The following is a 27,383-nucleotide window of genomic DNA, read 5'->3' on the forward strand; positions in this document are numbered from 1 at the left end:
ATTTATCTGTGCACGTGGGTCTAAAGAAAAACAACTTGGCCTCAAAACAAATGTCATATAATGGGCTGCAGATACCATTTCATGTTGACTTTAAATTCTACTTTTCTCTAGCAGAAGGGCTTTTTTATGTCATCTTAAAGATGTAACTAAACAGTTTCTTTTCCTCTATCTATCTATCTATCTATCTATCTATCTATCTATCTATCTATCTATCTATCTATCTATCTATCTATCTATCTATCTATCTATCTATCTATCTATCTATCTATCTATCTATCATCTATCTATCTATCTATCTATCTATCTATCTATCTATCTATCATCAGGTTTTGAATCATAAATGAGTTGTGTTCACCATGAAGCCATTCTAATTGGTCATTCCTATTGATTGTGTAAATATCAAGGGCATGCGGACAGCAACAAGTTTAGTAAAGTTTTAACAGTGGCTTATTGTTACACCTGAAGAATAGCAGTAATTTTACACGGATTACATGAGGATGAAATAACAGAGTCTAAAGATGTCTTTTCTTACCATTCCCTTGTGTACAGAACGTGCTTAGATGAATGTGAGGCTACTCAAGTGTCTAGCAATTATATGAAAAACAAAAAGAGAAATTTACAAGTAATATTTATCTTAATAGAGCTTTTAGTGCCAAAGGGGGGAGGGGAGGGAGAAGGGCCGAAATGTGTGTTTTTCGTAACATAATGATATGAATCGTTTTTATGGTGATGAGTATTCTTTTTATATATATTATAAATATATATTATAAATATACCAGACTTTGGGACTCAAAGCAATACAAACCATACGCATATACAAAGCACATCGGCTTTAGACAATATTTGTGCCACATGAAGTTTTCTAATCTTTCTGTGAACGAGAAATCTTCCTCCGTCTCTGACATCATATTTCGGGGAATTCAGGCCGCGTCTACATACCGGACACATCACAACGTTTCCAAACTAGATCACTCTCATTACAAATCAATGCTTCTGTCTACACTAAAAACTATGGAAGAGGATTAGGGCCAAGCAATAATAAAAAAATAAAACCATCTCGAGAAAAAAATCATTAAATTTCGAGAAAAAAGTCGAGATAAAATGTTGAGAATAAATTCATTAAATTACGAGAAAAAAGTTGTTAAATTATGAGAACAAATTCGTAATTTAAAGAATTTTTTCTCGTAATTTAATGAGTTTTTCTCGTTTTCGAACATTTTATCTCGACTTTTTTCTCGAAATTTAATGATTTTTTTCTCGAAATTTAATGATTTTTTTTCTCGAAATTTAATGACATTTTTCTCATAATTTAACGAATTTGTTCTCGTAATTTAATGACTTTTTTCTCGTAATTTAATGAGTTTATTTTCAACATTTTATCTCGACTTTTTTGTCGAAATTTAACGATTTTTTTCTCAATTTAATGATTTTTTCCCCGAAATTTAACGACATTTTTCTCATAATTTAACGAATTTGTTCTCGTAATTTAACAACTTGTTTCTCTTAATTTAATGACTTTATTCTCTACATTTTATCTCAACTTTTTTTTTTAAATTTAATGATTTTTTTCTCTAAATTTAACGTCATTTTTCTCATAATTTAACGAATTTGTTCTCGTAATTTAACGACTTGTTTCTCGTAATTTAATGACTTTATTCTCTACATTTTATCTCGACTTTTTTTTCGAAATTTAACTATTTTTTTCTCTAAATTTGTCAACTTTAATCTCGAGATGGTTTTATTTTTTTTATTATTGCTTGGCCCTAATCCTCTTCCATAAAAAAAACATCTCACAATTCAAACTTTTTTTTTTCACTGAATTGCAATTGCAAGTTGAAATTAACTTTTTTATTTTTTATTCCGTGGCGGAAACAAGCGTCCATAATCCACATATCTAGGCCTACTTCAGCCACATTTTCTCCTAAAAATAAAATAGATTTATTTTATTTAAAAAATATAGTGCATTTGAATTATTTGCTCTTTTATGAATTTATTTTTGTTATATATTTAATTAAGTACTGACCAGATATTTTGTAGCAATACTAATAACATTACAATAATGAGTATATGATTATAAAACCATAAATTCCTCCTAACCAGGCGTGACACAATAAAATCTTCCGGTAAGTCTGACTGTCAATTTCTGCGGTGTTGTGACACCTCATCGGTCCGAAAATGTATATTAGGTATCAAATATCTTCTATGATTGTGCAGCAGATAAGACTAATAATGTTTGTCGTTTGAATCTTGTCCAATCGTGCCTGATTAGGATAGTGTTTGTTAGATGAACGGACTGCTGACGTGCGAGAACGTACGATTGTGATCTTTTTATGTAATACTTTAAGATGATCAAAAGAATATGGTTTTAAAATCTCGTAAAACTCAGTTAGCTGCCGTCATATCGCTGAAAGGCTGAGAGAAAATACTGTGGTTAGCGTAATTCATCCTTTCTCTTTGTTTTTGTTTGCTTTTATAACATAAATCAGGGGTCAAATTAAATCACAAATCTGTGTAATATTCCAGATGATATATAACGTGCGTGTCATTTTGGTAATAGGCTTTAGTGTTTTGCTACAGGTACACGGGAACAGCCGGAGAGATTATTCAGATTTATTGCGGTACATTAGGAAGCAGCTGCGGTTTGTCAGGAAAGGCTTAAATTTCATTCGGCGAGATCAAAAACATGATGCTTGAAAGACCCTGTGAAATATTAATAAATCTCCCCCGGAAGGCGATTTCTTCTTTTTTCTCAGTTTCTGTTTGCGGGTTTCTCTTCATTAAGTGGGTTTATGAACATGACAGATACATTTGTCGGAGCTCTGGGTTGAATGTCAATGTTGCTGCCTATAGTAGACTCACATTGATGTTTACATTTTGCTACTTCGTGATGCTTGCTGGAGTACATGAGATCTTTTGTTAGTGGTACTGTGTGAAACACAATCATTACAGGACACGTTCTGACTGTGTCGCGCAGGTTCATGACTGAAGGACGAAACCAACTCTGTGACTCCATCTCAAGTGCTAACTTCTTTTTTGTGTATAATTCTTTGCTCTCAAGTGATCGGTTCTATTTTTTGTTATATCTATATCTATATATTGGGACTTGTGTTTGCTGATTCTCTGACGTAGAGATTCTGTAGAATGTTGATCATCATTGATGTGGTACTGCAGATGACTTTTGTTGACATTTGTTGATATTCCAGTTTCTTGCAGCTTTGTGGGGAAAATAAAAATGTGAGAAAATGCTTACAGCTGTACAAAAACATTTTTCCTTTTTCTTGACATGGAAACCATTGTGGTGTGGTATGAAATCTTTCCAATCATTATTAAAAACATGGATTAAATCCACCTGTCTCTGAGACTGCTGTGTCGACTTTTCCTACTTGGAAAAGCGGAACTGAAAGGGGATCTATTATGCAAAATTCACTTTTATAAGGTGTTTGAGCACAGATGTGTGTGTAAATAACCAGCCTATACTAGTACAAATCTGCCTCAGTCTCAGTCCTTTTTTTATAATCCCCAGAAATCATGAAGATTCTCCAAATGCGCTGTTCCAGATTTCATCAAAAAACATTACAAATGTTCTGTTATTGGATGTACCAGCAAACATAAGAGTCTCCATAGACTCCTGGCATCTGAGCCAATGAGGACACCATGGCTGAATTTCATTTATGAAGGAAGAAAGTCTGTAAAGTTATATATTTGCGCAAATCATTTTACAACGGACTGCTTCACAAACGAGGGTCAATTCAACAGTGGATTTGCACAAAAGATAAACATGACGGCACATGCTAGTGGATGAGTTGAATCAACTCCACAGCAACTACATAAATTTATCCACTAACCATTCAGAAACGTCTAAAAGTTGTAACTTCTTCCTGAGTCTCTCCATTAGTGTCGACAACAATGTAAGGCTGAACACCGTTACTGACAATCCTCATTTTGGCTGCGTGAGATTCTCCAGCTTTGTTGTTGTTGAGCTGTTAAAGCTCCGCCCTCTTCTGGAGCAGCAGCTCATTTGCATTTAAAGGGACACACAAAAACGGCGTGTTTTTGCTCACACCCAAATAGAGGCAAATTTGACAAGCTATAATAAATGATCTGTGGGGGATTTTGAGCTGAAACTTCACAGACACATTCTGGAGACACCAGAGACGCATATTACATCTTGTGAAAAGGGGCATAATAGGTTCCCTTTAAAGTCCCAAACTTCCAACTTCATGCTGAAATCCACAAGGTAGAAATCATGTTCTCCTTCGGTAGAGTTCTGTTCCCTGCCCTCAACACTATGCCACTCCCCCTAAAGGCCCCCGATATACTTCAAGCGGAGTTCTTTTCCGTTCTTCACTAGGAGTAAAACAAAGTTCTAAATACGTGAGCTGTGATAGACTGTAATAAAACATCTGACACCACCCACACTGCTGAGAGCGACGGTTAGATGAATATTTAAAAATGCTGCATGCTTTCCTCTCAGTAACAAAATAAACACAACAGCAACAGTTTGAGAAACTAGCAAGAGTTTTTTAATAAAGCATAAGAAAAGCATCTGATCATGGCAACGACGATATGTTTGTTTGCATGAGCTCTGTAATTCGGCTCTCCAGTAAAGTCACGTCACATTTATATTATAACACTTTATAAAACAGGGGCCGTATTCACAAAACATCTTAAGGCTAAAAGTAGCTCCTTAATTGTCAATTTAGGAAAAACTCTTAAAAATAATGGGTGTGTCAGTTCTAATTTTAGGAGTCCTAAATTTTTGCTCTAAGAGTATTTCACAAAGCATTTTAGCACTAAAACTAGCTCCTAAATCTGTGAAACGTTAGGAATCGTCAAGAGGACTTCTAAGTCACTGAGACCAAATCACAAACAATCCTAATCCACACAAAGACACTGAACACCATTGAGGGAATAGCGATTGAGCCTTAGGTGCTGAACTCTTTCTTCATAAATGCAATACATTTTTATTTATAGATTTGAATCTATGATGAGACGCCAAAAAAAACTTTAACAAATAAATAAATATTGTCTGATTACCTGTGGCAATGGTTTTCATGAGTTCACATTTACAAATTATTGAATACAGTAAAAAAAAAAATATATATATATATATATATAAATATAAAATAAATAAATAATAATAAGCGTATTTGGTGTGCTGTCCAAGGGGATTGAGGACTCCGAGCTTGAAATTTAGCCCAAAACCAAAGTTCTCCCCGTATCCCCAGCCGAGAGGAATGGGGTGCAGAAAACTGTCGAGGTAACTATAGGCGAGTCGGCTCTTGTCTCTGTATATATATTCCTCCTCTCAAGCTGATTAGATAGACCGTTTGAATGTGTTTCTCCCAAATTTTGTTTAAAACATAATTTGTCGCTTGCATTTTGCATTCTCTTGAGATGAAGACATCCAAGAGGCGGTCCACAATTAACTATATTTATACTAGTTTAACTTAGCCTACATTTTAAAACCTTTATTTGAATATGGCAACAGTTTTATTAAAAATATTTATTTGAATAGGGCAACATTTGTATTTTAAAACCTTTATTTTAATGTGGAAACATGACACCTCATTCTACAATATTTCTATGATTAAATCGCTGACTCCTCCCCCATCAGCCAATCACTGTGTGTTTACTCCATAGCAACGAGGTCAACCCCGCCCTTACTCTTAGCTTAAGACTTCAGTCTATTCCTTAGTAAAAGTTGGTCTCAGCAGCTTTGTGAATAGGTTTTAAGAGAAAACTCTTAGCTAAGAACTTTTACTGCTATTTAGGAGAACTCTTAGTGGTAAGATAAAATGTTTTGTGAATACGGCCCCAGATTGCTAAAAATCAGGCAGCTTTACCATATTAAACATGAAAAACAGTGTCAGTCTCTCATTTCATCAGAAGTACAACTTCGTTTCCTACTATAAAGCAGCTCTCCAGTGTTCATGTTTTCATTCGCGGACGTATGATTTTCCGAGTGAAAGAAGGCGGAGCCTCAGCGCACACCTACCTTACGTAATGGCCATGGACCAATGGTAGTCCAAAGGTGTTTACCAGCCGAAGCAAACTTTTCCAGAAAGTTCGCTTTGGCAAGCTGTTTTCAAACTTCCAAAACAAACTCCAAATGAACTTCAGGCTGATTTTGTTCAAAATGACATCACATCAGTTCGTTCTTCGATTTCGTTTGAATTATATCAGTGCCTTAAACCTCACTCCCATCTGGGTCACGGCACCAATGTCTAATTGGTCCTACTTGGACCCGCTTTGAGCGGGATTCGAACAAACACCAACAAGGACGCAAAAAACCACAACCTCTAGCGTCACCTTGAGGCCAGGGGAGTGAGGTTTACCTGCACAGCTCTTAGCTGGCCTCTGTTACACACAGGGTGAGTTATTTATGCATTCGGTATCTGCTTTTATCTAAATCGACTTGTATGTAACAATGCATTCAAGGCATATATATCATCATGCATTCTCTGGGAATCGAACCCATGACCTTAACATTGCATGCTCTACTGTTTGAGCTACAAGAAAGCTGGTTAATGATCACTTTTAAACAAATAAATACATCAGTAAATGAAAGTTCCTATATTGTATGATAATCAAACCTCAAACAAACATCTGAACAATGTGTAAAACAGTAAACAATCTTATAGTGGCGGAAGTGCTCAATAAATGTGCATTGCTGTTACACATCATCTTCCATCTTCTTCTGAACGTCTGAGATATTGCAGCATAAGTTGGCTCCAGTGCAATCCGTTATTATTGGTTGACTGCTTAAATACGACGCTATTGAATAAAGACTGTTGTTGTATTTCCCCGTATCAGAGCTCATAGCCACCAGACTCCACAATGAGCCTCATTCATCTCAGAATGAGATTGTGTGCGAATTGTTCGTGCAACCATTCTTACGTAAATTGTCGCAGTGAATTGAATTTGACAATTTACGTAAGAATAGTTTCAGTTCAGCAGAAAAATACTCAAACTCTGAAGCGGCGACAGACTGATAAACATATGAATGAAAGCGCGTCAGTATGATTTTCCATCACTCAAACAAATGTCTTGCTCTCACCCCCACACATACACATGCCGTGGCTTGTGTAGAAGTGGGCGGTAGCTTCCACTATCCAGTTTTCATTCTCTTTTAAAGACTCTGAGCATCGAACAAGCTTGGCATCTTTAAAACCCTTGGCTCCTGTAGAGCCGTGCACCACCATTTAGGTTTTTTCGCCCCTCTGTGCCCTTGTGACTTGACAAATCTGAAGCATTCATGAAATATATAAATAAACCAAAATTCACATAGAAAGAAAGCGGGGGACAATATTTGAAAAATCTCCCTCTGTGGGGGAGGATTGAAAGTGTGTTGATGTGAAGGATGTCGCCTGCAGCCATTTGAAAAGTTTCAATGCTGTCAATGGATTTGAGCTTTATAAACAGATATTATTCATCTGTTGTTATTGCCCAAACCTTTAGATGGAGGAGTCTGGCCTTGGGGCCGAAAAAAAAAATATTGGAAATATAAATGACAACCAAGATACTCATAATTTAAAGCTAAAATGTGTAATTTCTGTTCACTAGCATCAATGAATGGAACTGCAAAAATGATTATTGTTTTTCTAACAGCTCTAGATCAGCTGAAGAACAAGAGACGGATACTAATTTATTTGTTGTTTTGAGTATTTTTCATGTAGAAGAGGTCTTTTCCTCAAAAGTGCTGTGCTGCAAAGCGGCTGCATAAACAGCTTCGCTGGAGTTTTTGGGTAACACTTTATTTTACAGTGCTGTAGTTACATGTTACTACATGTACTTACAACAGTAATAACGGTAAATTATACATAATTACAAGTAACTAACCCTAAACCAAACCCTAACCCTAACTATATCTCTATAGTAAGTACATGTAGTTAATTAATAGTACTCAGTACTTATTTAAGTAATTACAATGTAACTACGGCACTGTAAAATAAAGTGTAACCAGCTTTTGTTTCTCACTCATGATGGAGATCGAACTCTCGCACTGCATGAGACCTTTATTTTACCAGCCCAAATCATTAACCAGCAGACCAGCCGTGCACTCCATCATTTCTGCTGTGTGTTTCACTTCCAAGCTCATTTATCAGCACTACACACACACACACGGCAAACTCATGTGACTGAACATGCAAAGCAAGAACGGCTTCAGTATGTTCAACATGTACTAGCATCCTGCTTACGACATGGAATATATATATATATATATATATATATGCAGTATGTACAATAGTGGAGTGTCGAGGTCACATGACCTTACTTAGCAAGTTATAAATACAGTTCCTTGCATTTTTAATTACATTTAGTGTAAAAATGCATTTACTTTTGGCAGTGTGATCAAATAATCTATTCCAGACAGAGATGTTAAAACTCATTTCACTTTTTTAACTTTAGTTAGTGTGTAATGTTGCTGTTTGATCATAAACAACATCTGCAAAGTTACAACGCTCAAAGTTCAATGCAAAGGGAGATATTTTCTTTTACAGAATATGCTGTTTAAGGACTACAACAAATGACTGGTAGGGACTACAACGAGCTACTTCCTGGGTCAGTGACACAAACCCTAACATTTACATAAACCCCGCCCTCGAGAACACACAACAAAGGGGGCGGGGCCATGTTGGTCTGCTTTAGAGAAGAGGAAGAGTTGTTGTAGTAGAGTGTTGTTGTCATGCCGTCATTTTACGCCGGACTGCTTCACAAACGAGGGTCAATTCAACACAAAAGATTAACATGACGGCACATGCTAGTGGATGAGTTGAATCAACTCCACAGCAACTACATAAATTTGTCCACTAACCATTCAGAAACGTCTAAAAGTTGTAACTTCTTCCTGAGTCTCCCCATCAGTGTCGACTCCGGTTTGAACAATGTAAGGCTGAACACCGTTACTGACAATCCTCATTTTGGCTGTGTGAGATTCTCTAGCTTTGTTGTTGTTAAAGCTCCGACCTCTTCTGGAGCAGCAGCTCATTTGCATTTAAAGGGACACACACAAAAACGGCTTGTTTTTGCTCACACCCAAATAGGGGCAAATTTGACAAGCTATAATAAATGATCTGTGGGGGATTTTGAGCTGAAACTTCACAGACACATTCTGGAGACTCCAGAGACTTGTGAAAAGGAGCATTATAAGTCCCCTTTAATATTACTTTCTGGTTTATGCATCACACTTGAAATGCACTGCATTGTGACAGATGCACCTTCTCATACAGAAAAATTACATATTAATGCATACTGTGTACTATAGAAATAGTAGGTGTTGGTGTGAGATGCATCTGTGTGTTTTAACACTGTACTGGAGTGACAGCAGATGGCAAGCTTATGTAATTACGTGTGGGCGAGAGCAATGAACAGCAACACGTTTGAATTCAAGACCCCGAGATCACATGTCATTCAAACACACACACACACACGCACCATGAAAATGTGTGGTGATCACACTAATCACATATAAGACCACTTCAGAAGCACACACACACACACACACACACACACACACACACACACACACACACACACACACACACACACACACACACACACACACACACACACACACACACACACACACACACACACACACACACACACAGCTGTTCATTTGAAGTGCACCCACACTTGAAGCCCTGGGTAATGCCCTTGCATTTGTCTTAAAGGCAAATGTGTAATTTTACTTGTACTATATGTGCTCATCTGTAACAGAAGAACATTACTGAATAATAATAATGGCTTTGTTCAAATGCATGCAACCACACTATTCCTGCAGTGTCTAGTATGTACTATACTGTGCATACATACACTGTCAGAAGACTATGTAATTTTCATAGACAACCTTGCACATACACTGCCCTCCAAAAGTTTGGAAACACCCCTGGCAAAGTGTGGTTTTGGATATCAGCATAAATCCTTATAATTTTTTGGTGCAAATACATTAAAGTAACTTGACATCATCATTGAAGACCAGCAATAATAATTTTCATTTTGATTACATAATAATGGCAATATATACATGTCAAAGTCAGACACGCCCCTTTTCCAGCTGTGATGCTGGTTACTGGTTTGTAAAAGATTGTTGGGTCTTAATAGGTGTGCGATTTTGATGAATCGAAAATTTAAGGTTTTTCTCTGTATAAACTGTTCATGTAATAAGATATGTTTTTCTAGTTTGTGTTGTCCCTTATCAGTGCAAAATTATCACAAATTTAAAAGGATTCATGCCAATATTGTCCAAAACCCCACTTTTCTAGGGCATTTCCAAACTTTTGGAGGAAAGTGTATCTTACAGTTGTAATATGTACCCTTTAGGCCCTACTATGAACCTTTTAGGAGTAAATAATCTACAAATCTGTTGAACCCCCCAAAGTACATTTTTTGCACGTTTTTTTTCTGATAGTGATTGCAAATTTTCTGTATGCACTGTATTACTGTATTTTCCCTACTGTTCCTGATAAAGCATGTCAAGGTCATGGGATTGATGCATATATTGACAAGAAGTATACATGAATATGCTAAGTTGCCTTGCCCTTCTTGAAAAAGATGTAAAATTTAGCATACTTTTCAAAAGATTAAATGAATTTGTATAGTGGTTTAAACCTAAATTAAATGCGAACCATTTAAGTAGTATCTTTATATGTAATTTCATAATTATGAGTATTGTTTTTTGCAATGCACTTTAAATGTATTATCAAATAACACATACAGTTAAAACTATAATCACACTGTGCTTTCGTCAACATCTAAATAAGTGGTTGAAAGTACAACAAAAGTTTTATTTATTTAATTTTATGTAAAGTAAAACTCTTAATTTCACATTTTTATAAAGTGCATTTTTTAAAAGTGTACTTACGTGTGTTAAGAAACAGCCATGAAAGTGTACTCACTTTAAACTCCCCTTGTGGTGAAAATCAAGTTTTTAATGTTGTTTATATGTCAAGGTTGTGTTTTTAATACGCTTTAAGACAAACCTTGTGCAAATTCAGAAGTCAACTGAGTATTTTCTCCTTAAAACTGCAGTGAACCAAATACAGTCTCAAAAACGCGGTTTACCTTGTAACCAATCACGTCAACGAGTGGATCTCTGAGCTGGTGTGAGTGAGTGAGTGGAGGCGGGGCTAATTTGCATATTCATAGAACCGCGTATACTAAATAAGGCAAGGGCGTAGAGTTACATTCAAGCTATTTCAAGGAAAAAACATTTTAATGTCATTTTGCTGCTCAAAGATGAGTTTTAAGAGATACAATTATTGACTTTAAGTTCACTTAAATGGCTTTTTATTTCATCAATACTATATTATCTGCAAGTACAGTTTGTTTAAATATACATTTATGATTTGAAGTACACTACAAGTGCAAATTCAATACAATTAATCTCACTTCTTTTTCACAAGGGTTGATAAAAGCATCTGCCAAATGCATAATTGTAAATAATGTGCAGTATAAAATAGAATAAATAGTATGCAGTGCAGTATGCTAGTACTGTGATCTCTCCTTTTCATTTCCCATTTCACAAGCGCAACAGCGACAGGAAACTGCTCTTAAATCATCTTCTCGTTAGTGTCAATGATACAGCAATGCTTGAAAACAATTCTGACAGACGAAACCCTAGTGCCGCACCAGGACTTCAAATAAAACGGCTGTTTTAAAGTGGACACACTCAAACCCTCACTTCCTTCTGTTTCCCACTGTCTTCCTAACACACACACACACACACACACACACTGGCAGTGCATCTAAATAGCCTGAGTGACTAATTCCTGTGCATTTCAGCGTTCTGCGCTGTCTATTCTGGGCTGTTAGGATGGAGTGTGTGAATCATAGTCGTTGTGGTAATTGCTTCTCTTTGTCTTCCCCCACCCCACTCCGTTCTGATTGGTTAATGAGGCTCGTTAAATGCACCAGCTTGTTCATTCAGTAGAAGAGACAGCTGAGCTCAGAGGGGGACGTCAGATGGCCTTTTCTGTCTTAAACAGCTCTAAATTTAATCAGCCAATAGCATTAAGGAAAAAATAACACTGGCAATGTTTGTTGGCTTCATATATTTAGTTTGCTTACTGCATCATTACATGTTTAAACCACTAATGGGGTGAGGAAGTTTTCGTCCATAAAGCAGCGGGGCACATTATTGTTCCCAAAGGTCAAAATGTGTAAAACGCTGCTAAAAACATTAATGAATTAGTGTGTGTGTACATTCTGCACCCGGCGGAAAGAAAAACAGCAGCCTGGCAATTATATCTGGGGGTTTTTCATCCTGCTGAAATTGTTGGATGTTTTTCAACCCTCAGGTGCAGAAACTCGCATCCGAATGTTCCTGCAACTGTATAAAGCATATGAATGTTTAATGTGGCAAGCATTGACAAGTTTATGATTGGTTGTCATTGTCTTCAGTAAGAACTGCAACATTACTTAAAATTGAATTGAGAAAATGAGACTCTCACTGATGGAATCTGCGCAATAAAATCAAACCTACTGAAGGAAAGCTCTTTTGCAACTCACACAATGTCTAACAACTTTTATCTCAACTGAAAATTTACCATCAGAAGTTTATGCTGCTGATGAGACTAAAGTGTTTGTTTTTCCAGAACTCCATTCAGTGACGTGGTTTAAAAGTGACCTTAACATAGAGATAATGGAGAACATGGATTTAAAATAATTATGTTAACCCAGGGTTAAGTGTAGTTTGAGACAACTGAATAGTATATATAGTTTAGTCATGAAACTCTAGATGGCACAGGCTGATGGGTCCTTAAAGGAACACTCCACTTTTTTTGAAAATAGGCTCATTTTCCAACTCCCCTAAAATTAAACAGTTGAGTTTTACCGTTTTTGAATCCATTCAGCCAATCTCCGGTTCTGGCGGTACCACTTTTAGCATAGCTTAGCATAGTTCATTGAATCTGATTAGACCGTTAGCATCTCACTCAAAAATGACCAAAGAGTTTTGATATTTTTCCTATTTAAAACTTGATATGGCTAGGAACTATACTCTCATTCCGGCATAATAATCAAGGATCTCTGCTGCCGTACCATAGGTGCAGCAGGCGCAATGATATTAAGCAGCGGCTGTGACCCCGTTTGCACAGGGAGCATACCATGGAGACATTTGTTAGAGGCTCTGCTTAATATCATTGCGCCTGCTGCACCCATGGTACGGCAGCAGAGATCCTTGATTATTACGTCTGAATGAGAGTATAGTTCCTAGCCATATCGGCCTAGAAAATCGCAACTTTTCATTTTTCCGTCGGTCTTAGTACACGATGTAACTACAGAAGAGTCGAGTTTTAAATAGGAAAAATATGGAAACTCTTTGGTCATTTTTGAGCGAGATGCTAACAGTCTAATCAGATTCAATGAACTATGCTAAGCTATGCTAAAAGTGGTACCGCCAGACCCGGAGATCGGCTGAATGGATTTGAAAACGGTAAAACTCAACTGTTTAACTCTAGGGGATTTTCCTATTTTCAAAAAAAGTGGAGTGTTCCTGATGAAGCTGATGACAAATACAGCCTTAAAGGGATAGTTCACACAAAAAGTTTATCTGCTTACCCCCAGGCAAGATGTAGGTGACTTTGTTTTTTCAGCAGAACACAAATGATGATTTTTAACTCCAACCGTTGCTGTCTGTCAGTCAAATAATGCATGTCAGTGGGAACTTCGTCTATAAGAGTAAAAAAAACATGCACAGACAAATCCAAATTAAACCCTGCAGCTCGTGACGACACATTGATGTAAGACACGAAACGATCGGTTTGTGCGAGAAACCGAACAGTTTTTCTACCTCTAATACACCACTATGTCCAACTTCCTTGAGCATCCGGTGTGTGAGGTCTGAAAACGCGTTCTGATACCGGAAGTGATCTCTCGCACTCATTGACGTACAGTATGCGCAAGAGTGCGTTTTCAGACCTCACACACCGGGATTCTAGGGATTTAAGAATCGATATCGGTTCAGAAAAATGAGAATCGATTAAAATTGAGAAATCAATATTTTTTACCCAGCCCTATGGATTACAATCCACCATTAAAATTATGATTTTAATTATTTCAGCTGCTGTGAGAAAAGGCTATAAATGATCTGCCATCCTCACATGCGATGTAGCCTACTAGCTGGGACTCCTTCTTCATGTAAACAGACGTGACGTAATGATGAAAAGACAAATGCATACATGCTCGAATTTCCCTCGGAAACCCACCAATAACACCAGAATTATAAAACATTATTACAAACTTACTGTTGTGAATTTTCAACACTGTCTGGTTATGTACTTGCTCAAAAATTTGTTTTTTGGATAGTTTGGAAAGTTACATACTGCAGCTTTAAAGAATGAAATGTTTAAGCAAGTATGTGAAACTTTCATTCACAGTCTCATTAAACATTTTTTAAAAAGTGAGAAGTGAAACGAGTAAATCCTCACTGACACGTCCTTCGGTTGTTTTGCTGATAGATCGAAGTGACTCAGGATTCAAAGGTCATGAATTTTCACTTCACTCTTTAATTCAAAGACACTTTGGAGATCTTTGTTGAAAACATTTAAACGTCAACATGAAACTACATTTGCAATGAAATTTACCTCTGTAATGTGATTATTTCAGACTGAAATGTGTAAATGGTTGTGGTTGAGTAATGGTGAGTGTAAATAAATATAATGTGTTTGTCTTTTTATGTGAAGATGAATGGGTATGCATTTGTGTGTGAGTGAGTTAATGTGTGTTTGTGATGGGATCAAATGCGTCTGATTTTTGTGGAAGTGATATGCGCGAGCGCGCGCTCACTGGCATGTCACATGACTCGTGTCATATGATCATTGCTGTATAAGTTCAACACGAGCACGCGGCTGGTCAGCAGAGAGTGTCAGTGCTGCAGATACGCGGAAGGACGAGAAGGACACGCGCTTGTTTCCTTGCGTCCGGTCATTTTTTAAAACCCCCGCGTGCAGTCCAGTTCTATCAGCTCTACTGTAATACAGCAGCTGTTCTGCTGTCGGGCATCATAAGGATGCGCGCGCTCTCCGTCATTGTTTTGTTTGCGTTCATCGGCGGGTCTGCGGCCGATACTCCTGCCAACTGCACCTATGAGGACCTGCTGGGCACCTGGATCTTCAGCGTGTCTGATGTGGGTCATGATCGAACCATCGACTGCTCCAGCCCAGGTCAGATCAGACAACCATCTCAGCTCTCTCAATGAGTGCGCTTTTGTCTTCAACTAGGAAGTTCAGTTTGCTTTCGGTTTCATGTTGTGTCCTTCTCATATAATTGACCTGTTTTGTATACCTTACACAACAATACAACTCTGCTACTGTTTTGGTGCCATAGTAAAGTGATTAGATCAGATGGTAATGGGGTCAAAGACGTTTAGATGTCTGCATCAATAGAAATTTACAAAGGTCATTTTATAATGCGTAAGAAGCACATTAAATGCAAGAAAAACGTAAGGTTTCAAATAAGTTTTGGGAGAATAAAATGTCTACATGTGGGTAAAATAGTGTTCCATTGTCAGTGTAACACTTAAATGCATGTAAAAATTGAAACACAACACCCTGCCCTCCAAAAGTTTGGAAACACCCCTGGCAAAGTGTGGTTTTGGGCGATATCAGCATAAATCCTTATTTTTTTTGGTAACTTGACATTATCATTGAAGACCAGCAATAATAATTTTCATTTTGATTACATAATAATACCAATATATATACATGTCAAAGTCAGACTTTGCCAGGTTTGATGCCTGGTTACTGGTTTAAACTTGGCCCAGGTTTGTAAAAGATTTGGGTCAGCACACTTTAATAGCTTCAACAATTGATTGGCAATTAAGTTTAGAATACAATGAACCAATCAGAACCAAGTTTAGGTCAGATAGCTGCTAATGCTGGATATTTTGAGGAAGTTTTTTTCTATGTATAAACGGTTTATGTAATAAAATGTTTGTGTTGTCCCTTATCAGTGCAAAATTATCACACATTAAAAAGGATTCATGCCGATATTGTCCAAAACCCCACTTTTCTAGGGCGTTTCCAAACTTTTGGAGGGCAGTGCACTTATTCAGACTTGTACGTATTAAAATATATAAAAGAATAAGTGAACATACTAAATTTTATTGCATTTTAAATGAGTATAAATTCTTAATGACAAATAGACAAAACCTATAAAGTTTTTAAAAATGTAAAATTATAAGTAATTAGCATTTGGGGTGAAAGTCTTTAATTTGGCATAAATAGGTTTTTATGTAAATATTCCTGACAATATTGTTACATTGAATGACATTTTAGTGGGTGTCTTCTGTAAATCATTGTAAAAATGTACGAAAAACATGTTAAACAGGACCCATTCTGATGTAATGGAAAAACAACAATTCAAAGCTGTATTACACGTGGTGTTTGGATGTTTAAACCCGTTTTCGTAACCTTAGAGCTGTAATTTGATGTTTACCATACTGCTGAATGATTACATGATCATATACAATGGTATTCTCATGCCACTTGACCGAATTCTAAGAATATCTCGTCAAAAAGCATCGTACTGCCATTTTAACGAAAGTGAATAGTAGTTGTAGTAGAATAGTATTTTGTAGAGCGTACTTTACCTAATTGACAATATAATATTAATAATTTAATGCTGTTTTAGCTGACACTGTTAGTGCATTAGTATAAAGTTGTGTCTTCTGTAGCATGAAGTCCCTAAACGGACGTGATGGGAGGAAAAATAAATAAATGATTTCTTTTTTCAGGGGCAAAGGATTTAAATTTATTTTTTTTTCTCCCTCCCATCTCATCACAATGTCCCCTTAGGTGCTCCGTAACACAGTGTATATTGTTTAAAAATAAGAAAAAATGTTAACTGTTAGTGAGCTGCATATGTAGACAGCATTTGTGGGCATCATTGTTGGCTTTGAGCTTTTAATGACACACATTATGCCCAGAATGCAAATCACCAAAGCTACTTCCTTGATTTCTAAAGTAAACGTGGTTGACTTTTAAACAGGAAAGACTGTGAGGACTGTGACTGTGGACCTGCAGAAGCTGTCTCTAGCTGTGGATGATCTCGGACACACTGGGTTCTTCACTCTCATCTATAACCAGGGATTTGAAGTGGTGCTCAATGACTACAAATGGTTTGGGTTTTTCAAGGTAAGCATGATGAGACACTTTTAGTGTCAGATGACACCATATGACTGATCAGATGACTGGGGTTTCGCAACAGAAGGGGAATTCTGACATCAGCTCTTTTTTCTTTTCATTGTTTGGTGTTTAGCTCAGTAAACGTGGTATGATTTTACAAATGCAGTCTTTTTTTAATGACTACTAGATGTGAACATAAAATCAAATGTCAGAGTCTACACTACCATTCAAAAGTTTGGAAACATTACTATTTTTAATGTTTTTGAAGTCTCTTCTGCTCATCAAGGCAGCATTTATTTGATCAAAAATACAGTAAAAAATGGTAATATTGTGAAATATTATTACAATTTAAAATAATATTCTATTTTAATATACTTTAAAATATAATTTTTTTTTCTGTTATCAAAGCTGAATTTTCATCAGCCAATTGCTCCAGTCTTTAGTGTCACATGATCCTTCAGAAATCATTCTAATATGATGATTTGATACTCGATTATCAGTGTTGAAAACAGTTGTTGCTTTATATATATATATATATATATAATATATAAATTTGTTTTGTTTTTTTTTCAGGATTCATTTATGAATAGTCAAAAAGAACAGCATTTTTTCAAAATAGAAATATTTTCTAACAATATAATTTTTTTACTATCACTTTATAATCAATTTAACACATCCTTGCTGAATAAGTCTTAATTTCTTCCCAAAAAGAAGAAAAATACGGACCCCAAACTTTTGAACAGTAGTATATATTGTTACAAAAGACTGAATTTAAATAAATGCTGCTTTTTATTTATTTATTTTATTCATCAAAGAATCCTGAAAAAAAAAAAAAAAAAAAAGTATCATGTTATAAAAAAATATTAGGCAGCACAACATTTGTAATAAATCATATCAGAATGATTTCTGAAGGATCACGTGACACTAAAGACTGGAGTAATGATGCTGAAATTTCAGCTTTGATCACAGACATAAATTATATTTTAAAGTATATTATAATAGAAAACATGATATTAAATTGTAGTTTTAATATATAATATTACTGTTTTTTTTCTCTGTATTTTTGATCAAATAAATGCAAATAAATTCTTTCAAAAACATTAAATATAGTAATGTTTCCAAACCCATATATAAATAATTAGTTAAAAAAGCTGTAGTTATTACAGTTGACTATTGCATTTGTATTACTGACTTGCAAAGTACCAATATTTAATTTCATAACTTGTGCAACAGTTGGCGCATATATATATATATATATATATATATATATATATATATATATATATATATATATATATATATATATATATATATATATATATATATATATATATATATATATATATATATATATATATATATATATATATATATTTTTTTTTTTTTTTTATAAAGGTAGTTTTGCACATCCCTAGTCACTTTATGTTGCTTGGGAATTGCATAAAATGTTTGTCATTTAAAAACTGTAAAAGGCTGGAAGTGGATTTAACACTGTGCTTTAAAAGCAACTTTATTACAGTTAGTATTTATGTTTTTTTTGTTTGTTTTCTGTGCGTGTCTAGTATTCTCAGCAGGGTTCAGAGGTGACCAGTTACTGCGATCAGACGATGCCCGGTTGGGCTCATGATGTTTTGGGGAATAACTGGGCCTGTTTCACTGGGAAGAAGGTGCAGCCCATCCCACCCCGAATCGACCACAGTACCATGCTTGGGTTCGAACACAAACTGTGAGTGTTTGATCATGTCAGCAGTGTTTGTGATGTAATCCTCTCTTATCTCCCTGTATCTCTTGATAAGAGCTCATGTGATTTCATCTCCCCTGCTGCACTGCATGAATGATTGATTGATGTGTTTATTGGTTTATTTGGTAACGAATATCTTGTACGATCTCTAGGCTCATGAAGCTGCCATACACAAACAACATGGAGTTTGTGGATAAAATAAACTCTGTTCAGAAGTCCTGGAAAGCGACATCGTACAGTATCCATGAGACCTTCACCATACAGGATATGCTGAGAAGATCAGGAGGACATGCCTCCAGGATACCGCGGTACACACACTTAAATTGGCGCAGTCAAAAATGAATAATGGATGCCTTTAAAACTGAGTCAAGCTCAAAATATCTGGTGTAGGGCTGGGCAAAAAAAAAAATCCATTTTAATTATGATCAATCAATATCAATTCTTAAATCCTGAGAAGTAATCTTTTAATCTATGCTGTTTTCAGTTAATGCATGAACAAAACATCACTAAATTGACATACTGTACCAGATATATACAGTATATCCAAATGACTCGTTATCGAAACAGAATTGAATTGCATCGCAAGCTTGTGAATTGAAATCAAATGGTAAAATGTGTCAGTGCCCAGCCTGATTTAGAAGCATCTTGTGCTAAAGAACAAACCGCATTGGCATTTTTTTCCCCTGTAGAGTACTGGATACAGAATAAGAACAGCAATAAAATTCAGAAGTGAAATGGTCAATTTATGATTCTGTCTCTCTTTCTCAGACGTGTCAGGCCTGTGACTGTAGCTGCAGACAGTAAGATGGCAGCCGGTCTTCCAGAACGCTGGGACTGGAGAGACGTGAACGGAGTCAGTTATGTCAGCCCTGTCCGCAACCAAGGTGTGTGTGTGTGTGTGTGTGTGAGAACATGTCACTTATATCAAAAAAATGTCTTTAAAGTATAGTTCACCCAAAAATGAAAATTCTGTCATTATTTACTCACTGTCAAGTTTTCAAACCTGTATTAGTTTCTTTCTTCTGCCGAACACAAAAGATATTTTAAAGAATGTTAGTAACCAGACAGTTGATGGGATGAAAAGAAGGAAACTCATCCAGGTTTGGAACAACTTAAAGGTGAGTAAACAATGACAGAATTTTTTATTTTTGGGTGAACTATCCCTTTAAACGCAGTCCTTTACCGCCTACAGTTGAGTCAGTTCTGGGATAAACATCAGTATGCTACTATTGATTGTGATCAATCTAAAATCCTGGAAGTGTGAGTTATTGACCGTGATGTAGCTGTTCTTACTGGAAGAGACGGACTAGGGGAAAAGCTTGTAATTTCCTGGTAGTGTTTCTAGCATCACTTGTCAGTGTTTGGCTGTTTCTCATGAATTTCCCCAGCAAACCTTCAGTTTCAGTGTTTTAGTATTATTACTAGCATCTATTATAGTATGCAAATCAAATTAATACTTTGAATTACCTTGTATTTTTTCCAACTTAAACTTATTTCAGTTAGTTGACTACTTTTATTTTTATTTTATTTTTATACAAAACCACTGATCCCATTTTCTTAGCATGGGCCAGTTAAAGTTCACTCAAAAATGAAATTTCTGTCATTAATTACTCACCCTCATGTCGTCCCAAACCCGTAAGACTTTCGTTGGTCTTCGGAACACAAATTAAGATATTTTTGATGAAATCTGAGGGTATCTGATCCACACATAGGCAGCAACGACCTTTTGAGGTCCAGAAAGGTACTAAAGACGTTAAAACCGTTGATGTGATTTCTCGTCGCTTCATAATATTAATGTTGAACCACAGAATACTTTTTGTGTGCAAAAATAACAACTTTATTCAACACGAATTTGTTCCCTGTCATACTGCTACGCTATTTTCATTGCAGAGCTTCAGTGTTTGTCTGATCTCCGTCTGTACATCAACACTGAAGCTCTGCAACGAAAATGGTGTAGCAGTATGACAGGGAACAAATTTGTGTTGAATAAAGTCATTTTTGTGCACAAAGTGTTCTTGTCGCTTAATAACATTAAGGTTGAATTACTGTAGTCACGTCGACTATCAATGTCTTTAGTAGATACCCTCGGATTTCATCAAAATTATCTTAATTTGTTTTCCGAAGACAAACGAAGGGCTTACAGGTGTGGAACGACATGAGGGTGAGTAATTAACCCTTTAAAACCGGATGGAGCGTCGGCGCTCCTATTTGCGTGTCTCTTTAAGAGCCAATAAAAACTGAACCCATATAAGTAGCACAAATTATTTTTGCATACAAAACTAGAGACTTTACACTTTCAGATCAAGCCCAACATGCTTCTGTTGCATTGTTTTCATCCTCTGAGTCCGAGTAATATGCGTTTACAACAAATACAGCACAGCCGCCAACTGAATACAAATATGTAGATTTCACGTGCTCATAACTTCATGAAAAATGCACAGATCATAGAAACATCATTATATAAAGCAGATTCTCAATCAACATAATATATTGCATTGATCACAAGACATTACTCACGGAATGATTTAACATACTTGGCTAAAAACATGTCTCTTCTTTCCGGGATGCAGTGTTCCAGTGTTCCGATCCATGTTCGTTTTCCAACATGGAATAACACAAAATAGGTATCATCTTAAAGCTTAGAATCTCATCTTTTTAATGCATCTAATCATTTTGAAAAACCTAACTCCTAACGAGTGCTGAGAAGTGCATCTAAACCGGAGTTTACTGCCCGTGGGTGCCATCTGGCTGCCAAAAAATGAATAATTTATTCAACTATACTTTATGCTATCACCACAAAAATTGAACCAGATGCAGCTCACATGTAGGAGAGCATCACCAAAAAAGTTTTTTTCTCCGATCTTATTGCCTTCCTGAGTTATTCCATGTCACAAAAAAAAGAGAAATTCTAAAAAAAAAAAAATTATATATATATACATTTTTTTTTTTTTTGTCTTTTATCAGCAGTTTCTCAGCAAGAAAATGTCCTAATTTATTTTTTCTAAAAATGTAAATGTGTTCTATCAAATGATACCTACCATTTGACTCTCCTTGCAACAATTTTGGAGTTATGAGTCTTTACTTTGGTGTATGTCGCTCAGAAAAAAGGAAAGAAAAAACCTCTAACAAAGCCTTCAGGTCTTAAAGGGTTAATGACAGAAATTTCATGTTTGGGTGAACTAACCCTTTAACATCATCTGATGCATTCAGTAACTACACCATCAGCTTTTTAAACGCATCTTCATTGACAGCCATTCAGAATGTATTCTGAGGAGGAAGCATTTTTTTGCAAGCAACATATTGTTTTATTTTAGTATAGGATAGTAGATGTTTTACCAGCTCTTAAATGTGAAACAGATATTTTGGATTGAACTTCTGTGGTCCCCTGAGCAACCTGATCGGGTCTGGTCACTGGTTTGTGTATTTAAAGCCCTCTTATGTGTCCTTTTGTTTTCAGATATCTATACCATCTTTGTCCTTGTAAAAGGTTCTCATCACAATATGTGTTTTGGATTTGTTTCCTTCCACTTGCTCTGTGGTTTACAGTCTCATCTTCTCTAATCAGTCTTTTATAGTAAAAGAGAAACACAGATGGATTTTGTCTTCTCTCTGAAATAAGTGTGAGGAGATGATCGGCTCTTCAGGTGATGGTTGTCGTGTCTGGAGTGGCTCCGATAGTGTCTGCCTTTTGTTAAGAGCTCCTTCAGATGCTCGGGAAACATTAGAGAAGGAAAGAGAGAGGATTAAAGGATGTTTCTGTAGGATGAGAAAATGAGGTTGTGAATTGTCCTCTTTCATCTGTAAATGATTTATTCGCTTCTTTCTTTCTCCAGCTCAATGCGGCAGCTGCTACTCTTTTGCCACTATGGGAATGCTTGAAGCACGAGTCCGAGTCCAGACGAACAACACCCAGAAGCCAGTGTTCAGTCCACAGCAAGTCGTGTCCTGCTCCCAGTATTCTCAAGGTAAAGCACGTGTTGATGCACTGAGGCAAATGTTTAATATGATCCGTATCTGTGCTGAACTTTAGAGGGCCCGTCTGCATATTTGCAGTTATTAAACTCTGACTGTTTGCTTTTCCAGTACCCTCAGGATTATGGTTACACAATCCGATTGAGATCAGAATGGATTCATTGCATAAATGTTTGACTTGGTGTTTTCCCCCCCTTTTTTCTCTCCTCCTCTAGGTTTTGTAAGATCAAAAATTTCAGTAACTCTCTTACAGTGCATGTTACATGTACTTACTATAATAATAACAGTAAATTATTCATTATTACATGCAACTAATGTAAGTACATGTTGTTTATTGATATTACTCAGTACTTTAATGCATAATTACACTGTAACTAAATAAGTGTAACCAAAATTTCTATAGGGATATAGGCATGTATGCTTTTATACATGGCTTTATTTTCATTTAAGCTTCGCATTGTTTTGAATGTGTAAAGTATAGGGATAAAAATCTTCTCATTTTAATTGCATTAAAATTGGGAGAGGAATGAACAAACTCTGCATAAGGGATGTTAAAATGTATGTTTTTATACAGTCTTTTTAAAATATGCATGCTGTTTTTAAATTATAATATAACTGATATTATTATGATTATTATTATTATTATTATTATGATTATTATTATTATTAATGACAACAGTTCCTTTTATTTGTTAAATGTTATAGTTGTTGCTACCACAAACAAATTGTATAATTTAACACTTTTCTGATATCATGTATAAATTGTTGCAATTGTCATAATCAAATTATCACCACAAATATATAACATTTATATGAATCAGTTTTACTATAATGTTTGTCCCTTTTTTCCTTCCCATAAATGTGCAAAATGTTCTGCAGTTAATGTTAAAAGATTAGTTCACTTCAGAATTAAAATTTCCTGATAATTTACCCCCATGTCATCCAAAATGTTTATATCTTTCTTCAGTCGAAATGAAATTAAAGTTGTTTTTTTTTGTTTGTTTTTTTTTTTTTTTTGAGGAAAACATTCCAGGATTTTTCTCCATATAGTGGACTTCACTGGGGTTCAACGGGTTGAAGGTCCAAATTACAGTTTCAGTGCAGCTTCAAAGAGCTCTACATGATCCAAGACGAGGAATAAGGGTATCATCTAGAAAAATCTGCCATTTAAAAAAATAAATAATGTAAATACTTTTTAACCACACATGCTCATCTTGCACTGCTCTGTGATTGCGCCACGCATTACATAATCATGTTGGAAAGGTCACGTGTGATGTAGGTGGAAGTACCAATCCAGTGTTTACAAAGAGAATGTGCAAAGACTAAGTCAAAAAACATAAAACGATAATGTCGGGCGATTTTGAAGTATAATATTTTGCATATAAATTGGTCATTTAAAAAAAAAATCAAATCATTTCGCTAGATTAGACCCTTATTCCTCGTCTGGGATCATGTAGAGCTCTTTGAAGCTGCACTGAAACTGTAAATTGGACATTCAATCCGTTGAACCCCAATGAAGCCCACTATATGGAGAGAAATCCTGGAATGTTTTACTCAAAAACCTTTAATTTTCTTGGATGACATGGGGGTGAGTAAATTATCAGGAAAACTTAATTCGGAAGTGAACTAATCCTTTAATGAAAGTCAGAGTCTGTATTTTAAGGGTTTTGTTGACTTCTGTACAGGTTGTGATGGAGGTTTTCCATATCTGATTGGTAAATACATCCAGGACTTCGGCATTGTGGAGGAGGACTGTTTCCCGTACACTGGGGATGATTCTCCCTGCAAAGTACCTGAGAAATGCACAAGGTACTATGCCTCCGATTATCACTACGTGGGTGGGTTTTACGGAGGATGCAGCGAGGCGGCCATGATGCTGGAGCTGGTCAGGAATGGCCCCATGGGTGTGGCACTGGAGGTGTACCCAGATTTCATGAACTACAAAGAGGGCATCTACCATCACACTGGCCTTCGTGACGCCAACAATCCATTCGAGCTGACCAATCATGCAGTGTTGTTGGTGGGGTATGGGAAGTGCCATAAGACCGGGGAGAAATACTGGATCGTGAAGAACAGCTGGGGAAACAACTGGGGCGAGAATGGGTTTTTCAGAATCCGTCGTGGAACGGATGAGTGTGCCATTGAGAGCATTGCTGTAGCTGCTACACCAATCATCAATCTGTAAAGAGTGTGTAGACGAATTGGTCAGTTGAAATAAGCACGGTCCGTTAAAGTCAAGTTTCAGATTATTTTTATAACTGCAATCCTGTGGCCTAAAAAAAGGGAAAACAGCGCTGTTTTAAGTTTGTTGCCAAGTTGTGAACTTCTAATTTGTTTCTTGAAAAAATTTTTTTTTTTTTTTTTTTTTTTTTTTTGCCCATGACCAGCAGGTTAGGTGATCAAAGAAGCCATGTAGAATAGTAATTCACTGTCCTGTAATTCATCTTTTTCTCTTTCAGGTTCCTTTTCATAGTTAATGGTGTGAACATGTGTAATTACAAGACCCGATAGACTTGATTCTCTCTCATTTCCTCATTTCTCAAACATTATGAATCTTTAAACCAACTTCAGCCGCCTTCAAAGCATTTCACTTAGGCTTCAAGGTTCTTCTCTTTGGTCTGGTTCCATGTGACATTTGACGTCAACTCTGTCTCCAGAGCTTTGACTTTTCCTGTTGCTGGCCTCTAGGGAATCTGTTCATCTTCTGTGCCTTTTACTGTCCCTTCTGTTGTCGGCAGCCTTTTTAAAGAACAATAGTGGAGCCACTCTGTTTCTGTCCTTTCATCTCGAAGCATCTAGTCGAGATGTTGTTTTGCTCAGATCCACCTGAGAATGAAATATGGAGCTTGAAAATTCCCCAGATGTCATCTTCCTCTGAGCTGTCTGTATGCCTTGGAAAAACTCTCGCTCTGATTCAGCCTGTCGTGTTTTTTGTCTTGGGTCACCTGCGTTTCCAATTGTTGCTGTCAGCTAAAAACAACCCTGTCTAGAGTCTAGTTATGGCTTTAAATTGATGTGACCATCTTAATCAAGAGGTTAGACCTACATACATTTTGCTGTGCTGTGTTTTGTTGCAACTGACCTTCTGTCTGCATCCATTCAATCTCTTCCTCTCGAACACACCAACATTGCTGTCCTTTTGTTTATTTGTTCTGTTAGTGTGGATTTCCACATGAGCCGTGTGAATGACAAAAAGGCCATTTAATTTTCTCTTGCTGGATCTGCGCTAATGAAAGTTGGGTGCCTTCAGGTGCTGCAACCACTGCTTAAAGTGTTTTTTAGAAAAAAGGGATTTTAAATTTTCATTGATCCATGTGAGCTCTGAATGTCACATTTGCAATCTACTGCATACATTTTTGCACCACTGTTTTAATTGGACATGACGTCATTTTGTATTCCGAGAATATCAAGTTGGCAATTGTTCTCAGGAAAATCAGTACTTGTGGATTAATGAACAATCACTTTATCAATAGCAATAGACTAAAGGGATGTGTATGTATATTGAGTCCTGTCAGGCTATTTGCCAAAAGACAAGCTGCTCAGGACTATATGAATCCAAGGGTTTATCACAATCTTTGATTTTTGCCTTTGTATCTGTGTATCTCTGTATCTGTGGTCATGAGCTTTAATAAAATTGCGTTTTAAGATACTTTTGACTTCAGGTGTACTTGACTTTTTGCTTCCTAAATACTACATGAAATCAGACTTTTATAAATTGAACCCATAAATGATATTATGAAATCCAATTGAAATTGACAGTTCAGAATTTGTGGGTTTTGGTCATTTGGGATGTAACGAAACATTTGCATCAGAACTATCCGCTTGTTAAGTCTGTCATCACCTTTTCAAGTCCAAATGCTATATCACATGCCAAAAGCAAACAACAAACTGTGTGAATATACACTCGCGGTAATAACCAAAAACCATGATCCTATAACCTTTATCTTCAAATCAAAATTTAAGGTGGCCAGACTCTTATGTCAGATTTTTTTATGAATCGTTAAAAAATAGGCTTTGTCCCATGAACAAAAAGGAAAACTGGTCTCATTGCATCCGCTTGTCAGAGAAAAATGTAACTACCTTAAAGTCAATACTTTCAGTTCATACTGCAATCTGCTAACCTACCTAGTTATTTTTATTGTTGGCGTAGTACGTTATGAGACCAGTTTTCCGGTTTCAAATTTTTACTTGCTCTGCCAAAAACACAAAGTAATGAATAAAAAATATTATTTTTGTGTTTGACCCATGCAACCATGCAATAAGTAAGGTTATGATTTAGACACCAGTGAAATTTCATCATTCTCGATACCAATCTCAATACCACATCCCTAACTAATATAAATTTGAAATATTATGAGGTAAACAGTCAATAATAAAATAAGAACAAATAAATTATGAGCAATAGCACAAATGGGTCTCCAGCGCGGGAGTCGGATGCTCTAACAAGGAGGCTAAAGCTGCAACTCCTAACGTCAGTCACTAGAGGATCTCTTGAGATCAGAGGAGTGAGGTTTACTTGCACAGCGACTACAAGCTGACCT

At 36.2% G+C, this 27,383-nt stretch overlaps 1 protein-coding gene across 1 annotated transcript; it reads left to right on the top strand.

Annotated features, from left to right (window-relative positions):
• The first annotated feature begins 14,843 nt into the window (after positions 1 to 14,843).
• ctsc (cathepsin C) lies at positions 14,844 to 25,216 on the top strand. The gene is made up of 7 exons (XM_067364622.1): positions 14,844 to 15,167; positions 16,993 to 17,138; positions 18,692 to 18,855; positions 19,023 to 19,178; positions 19,639 to 19,754; positions 22,704 to 22,835; positions 24,528 to 25,216. Exons 1-7 carry the CDS (start codon positions 15,014 to 15,016, stop codon positions 25,025 to 25,027), a joined length of 1,368 nt encoding a protein of 455 aa, XP_067220723.1. The 5' UTR covers positions 14,844 to 15,013; the 3' UTR covers positions 25,028 to 25,216.
• The last annotated feature ends 2,167 nt before the right edge of the window (positions 25,217 to 27,383 follow it).

Source organism: Chanodichthys erythropterus, chromosome 17 (assembly GCF_024489055.1).
Source record: "Chanodichthys erythropterus isolate Z2021 chromosome 17, ASM2448905v1, whole genome shotgun sequence".
NCBI classification, from domain to species: Eukaryota; Metazoa; Chordata; class Actinopteri; order Cypriniformes; family Xenocyprididae; genus Chanodichthys; species Chanodichthys erythropterus.

Bases quoted from the DNA above. Each gene is read 5' to 3' on its own strand.
- ctsc (XM_067364622.1), top strand. From the start codon at position 15,014: ATGCGCGCGCTCTCCGTCATTGTTTTGTTTGCGTTCATCGGCGGGTCT. The intron at 15,168-16,992 runs GTCAGATCAGAC...ACTTTTAAACAG, and splicing joins CATCGACTGCTCCAGCCCAG to GAAAGACTGTGAGGACTGTG. The intron at 19,755-22,703 runs GTGTGTGTGTGT...TTCTTTCTCCAG, and splicing joins CAGCCCTGTCCGCAACCAAG to CTCAATGCGGCAGCTGCTAC.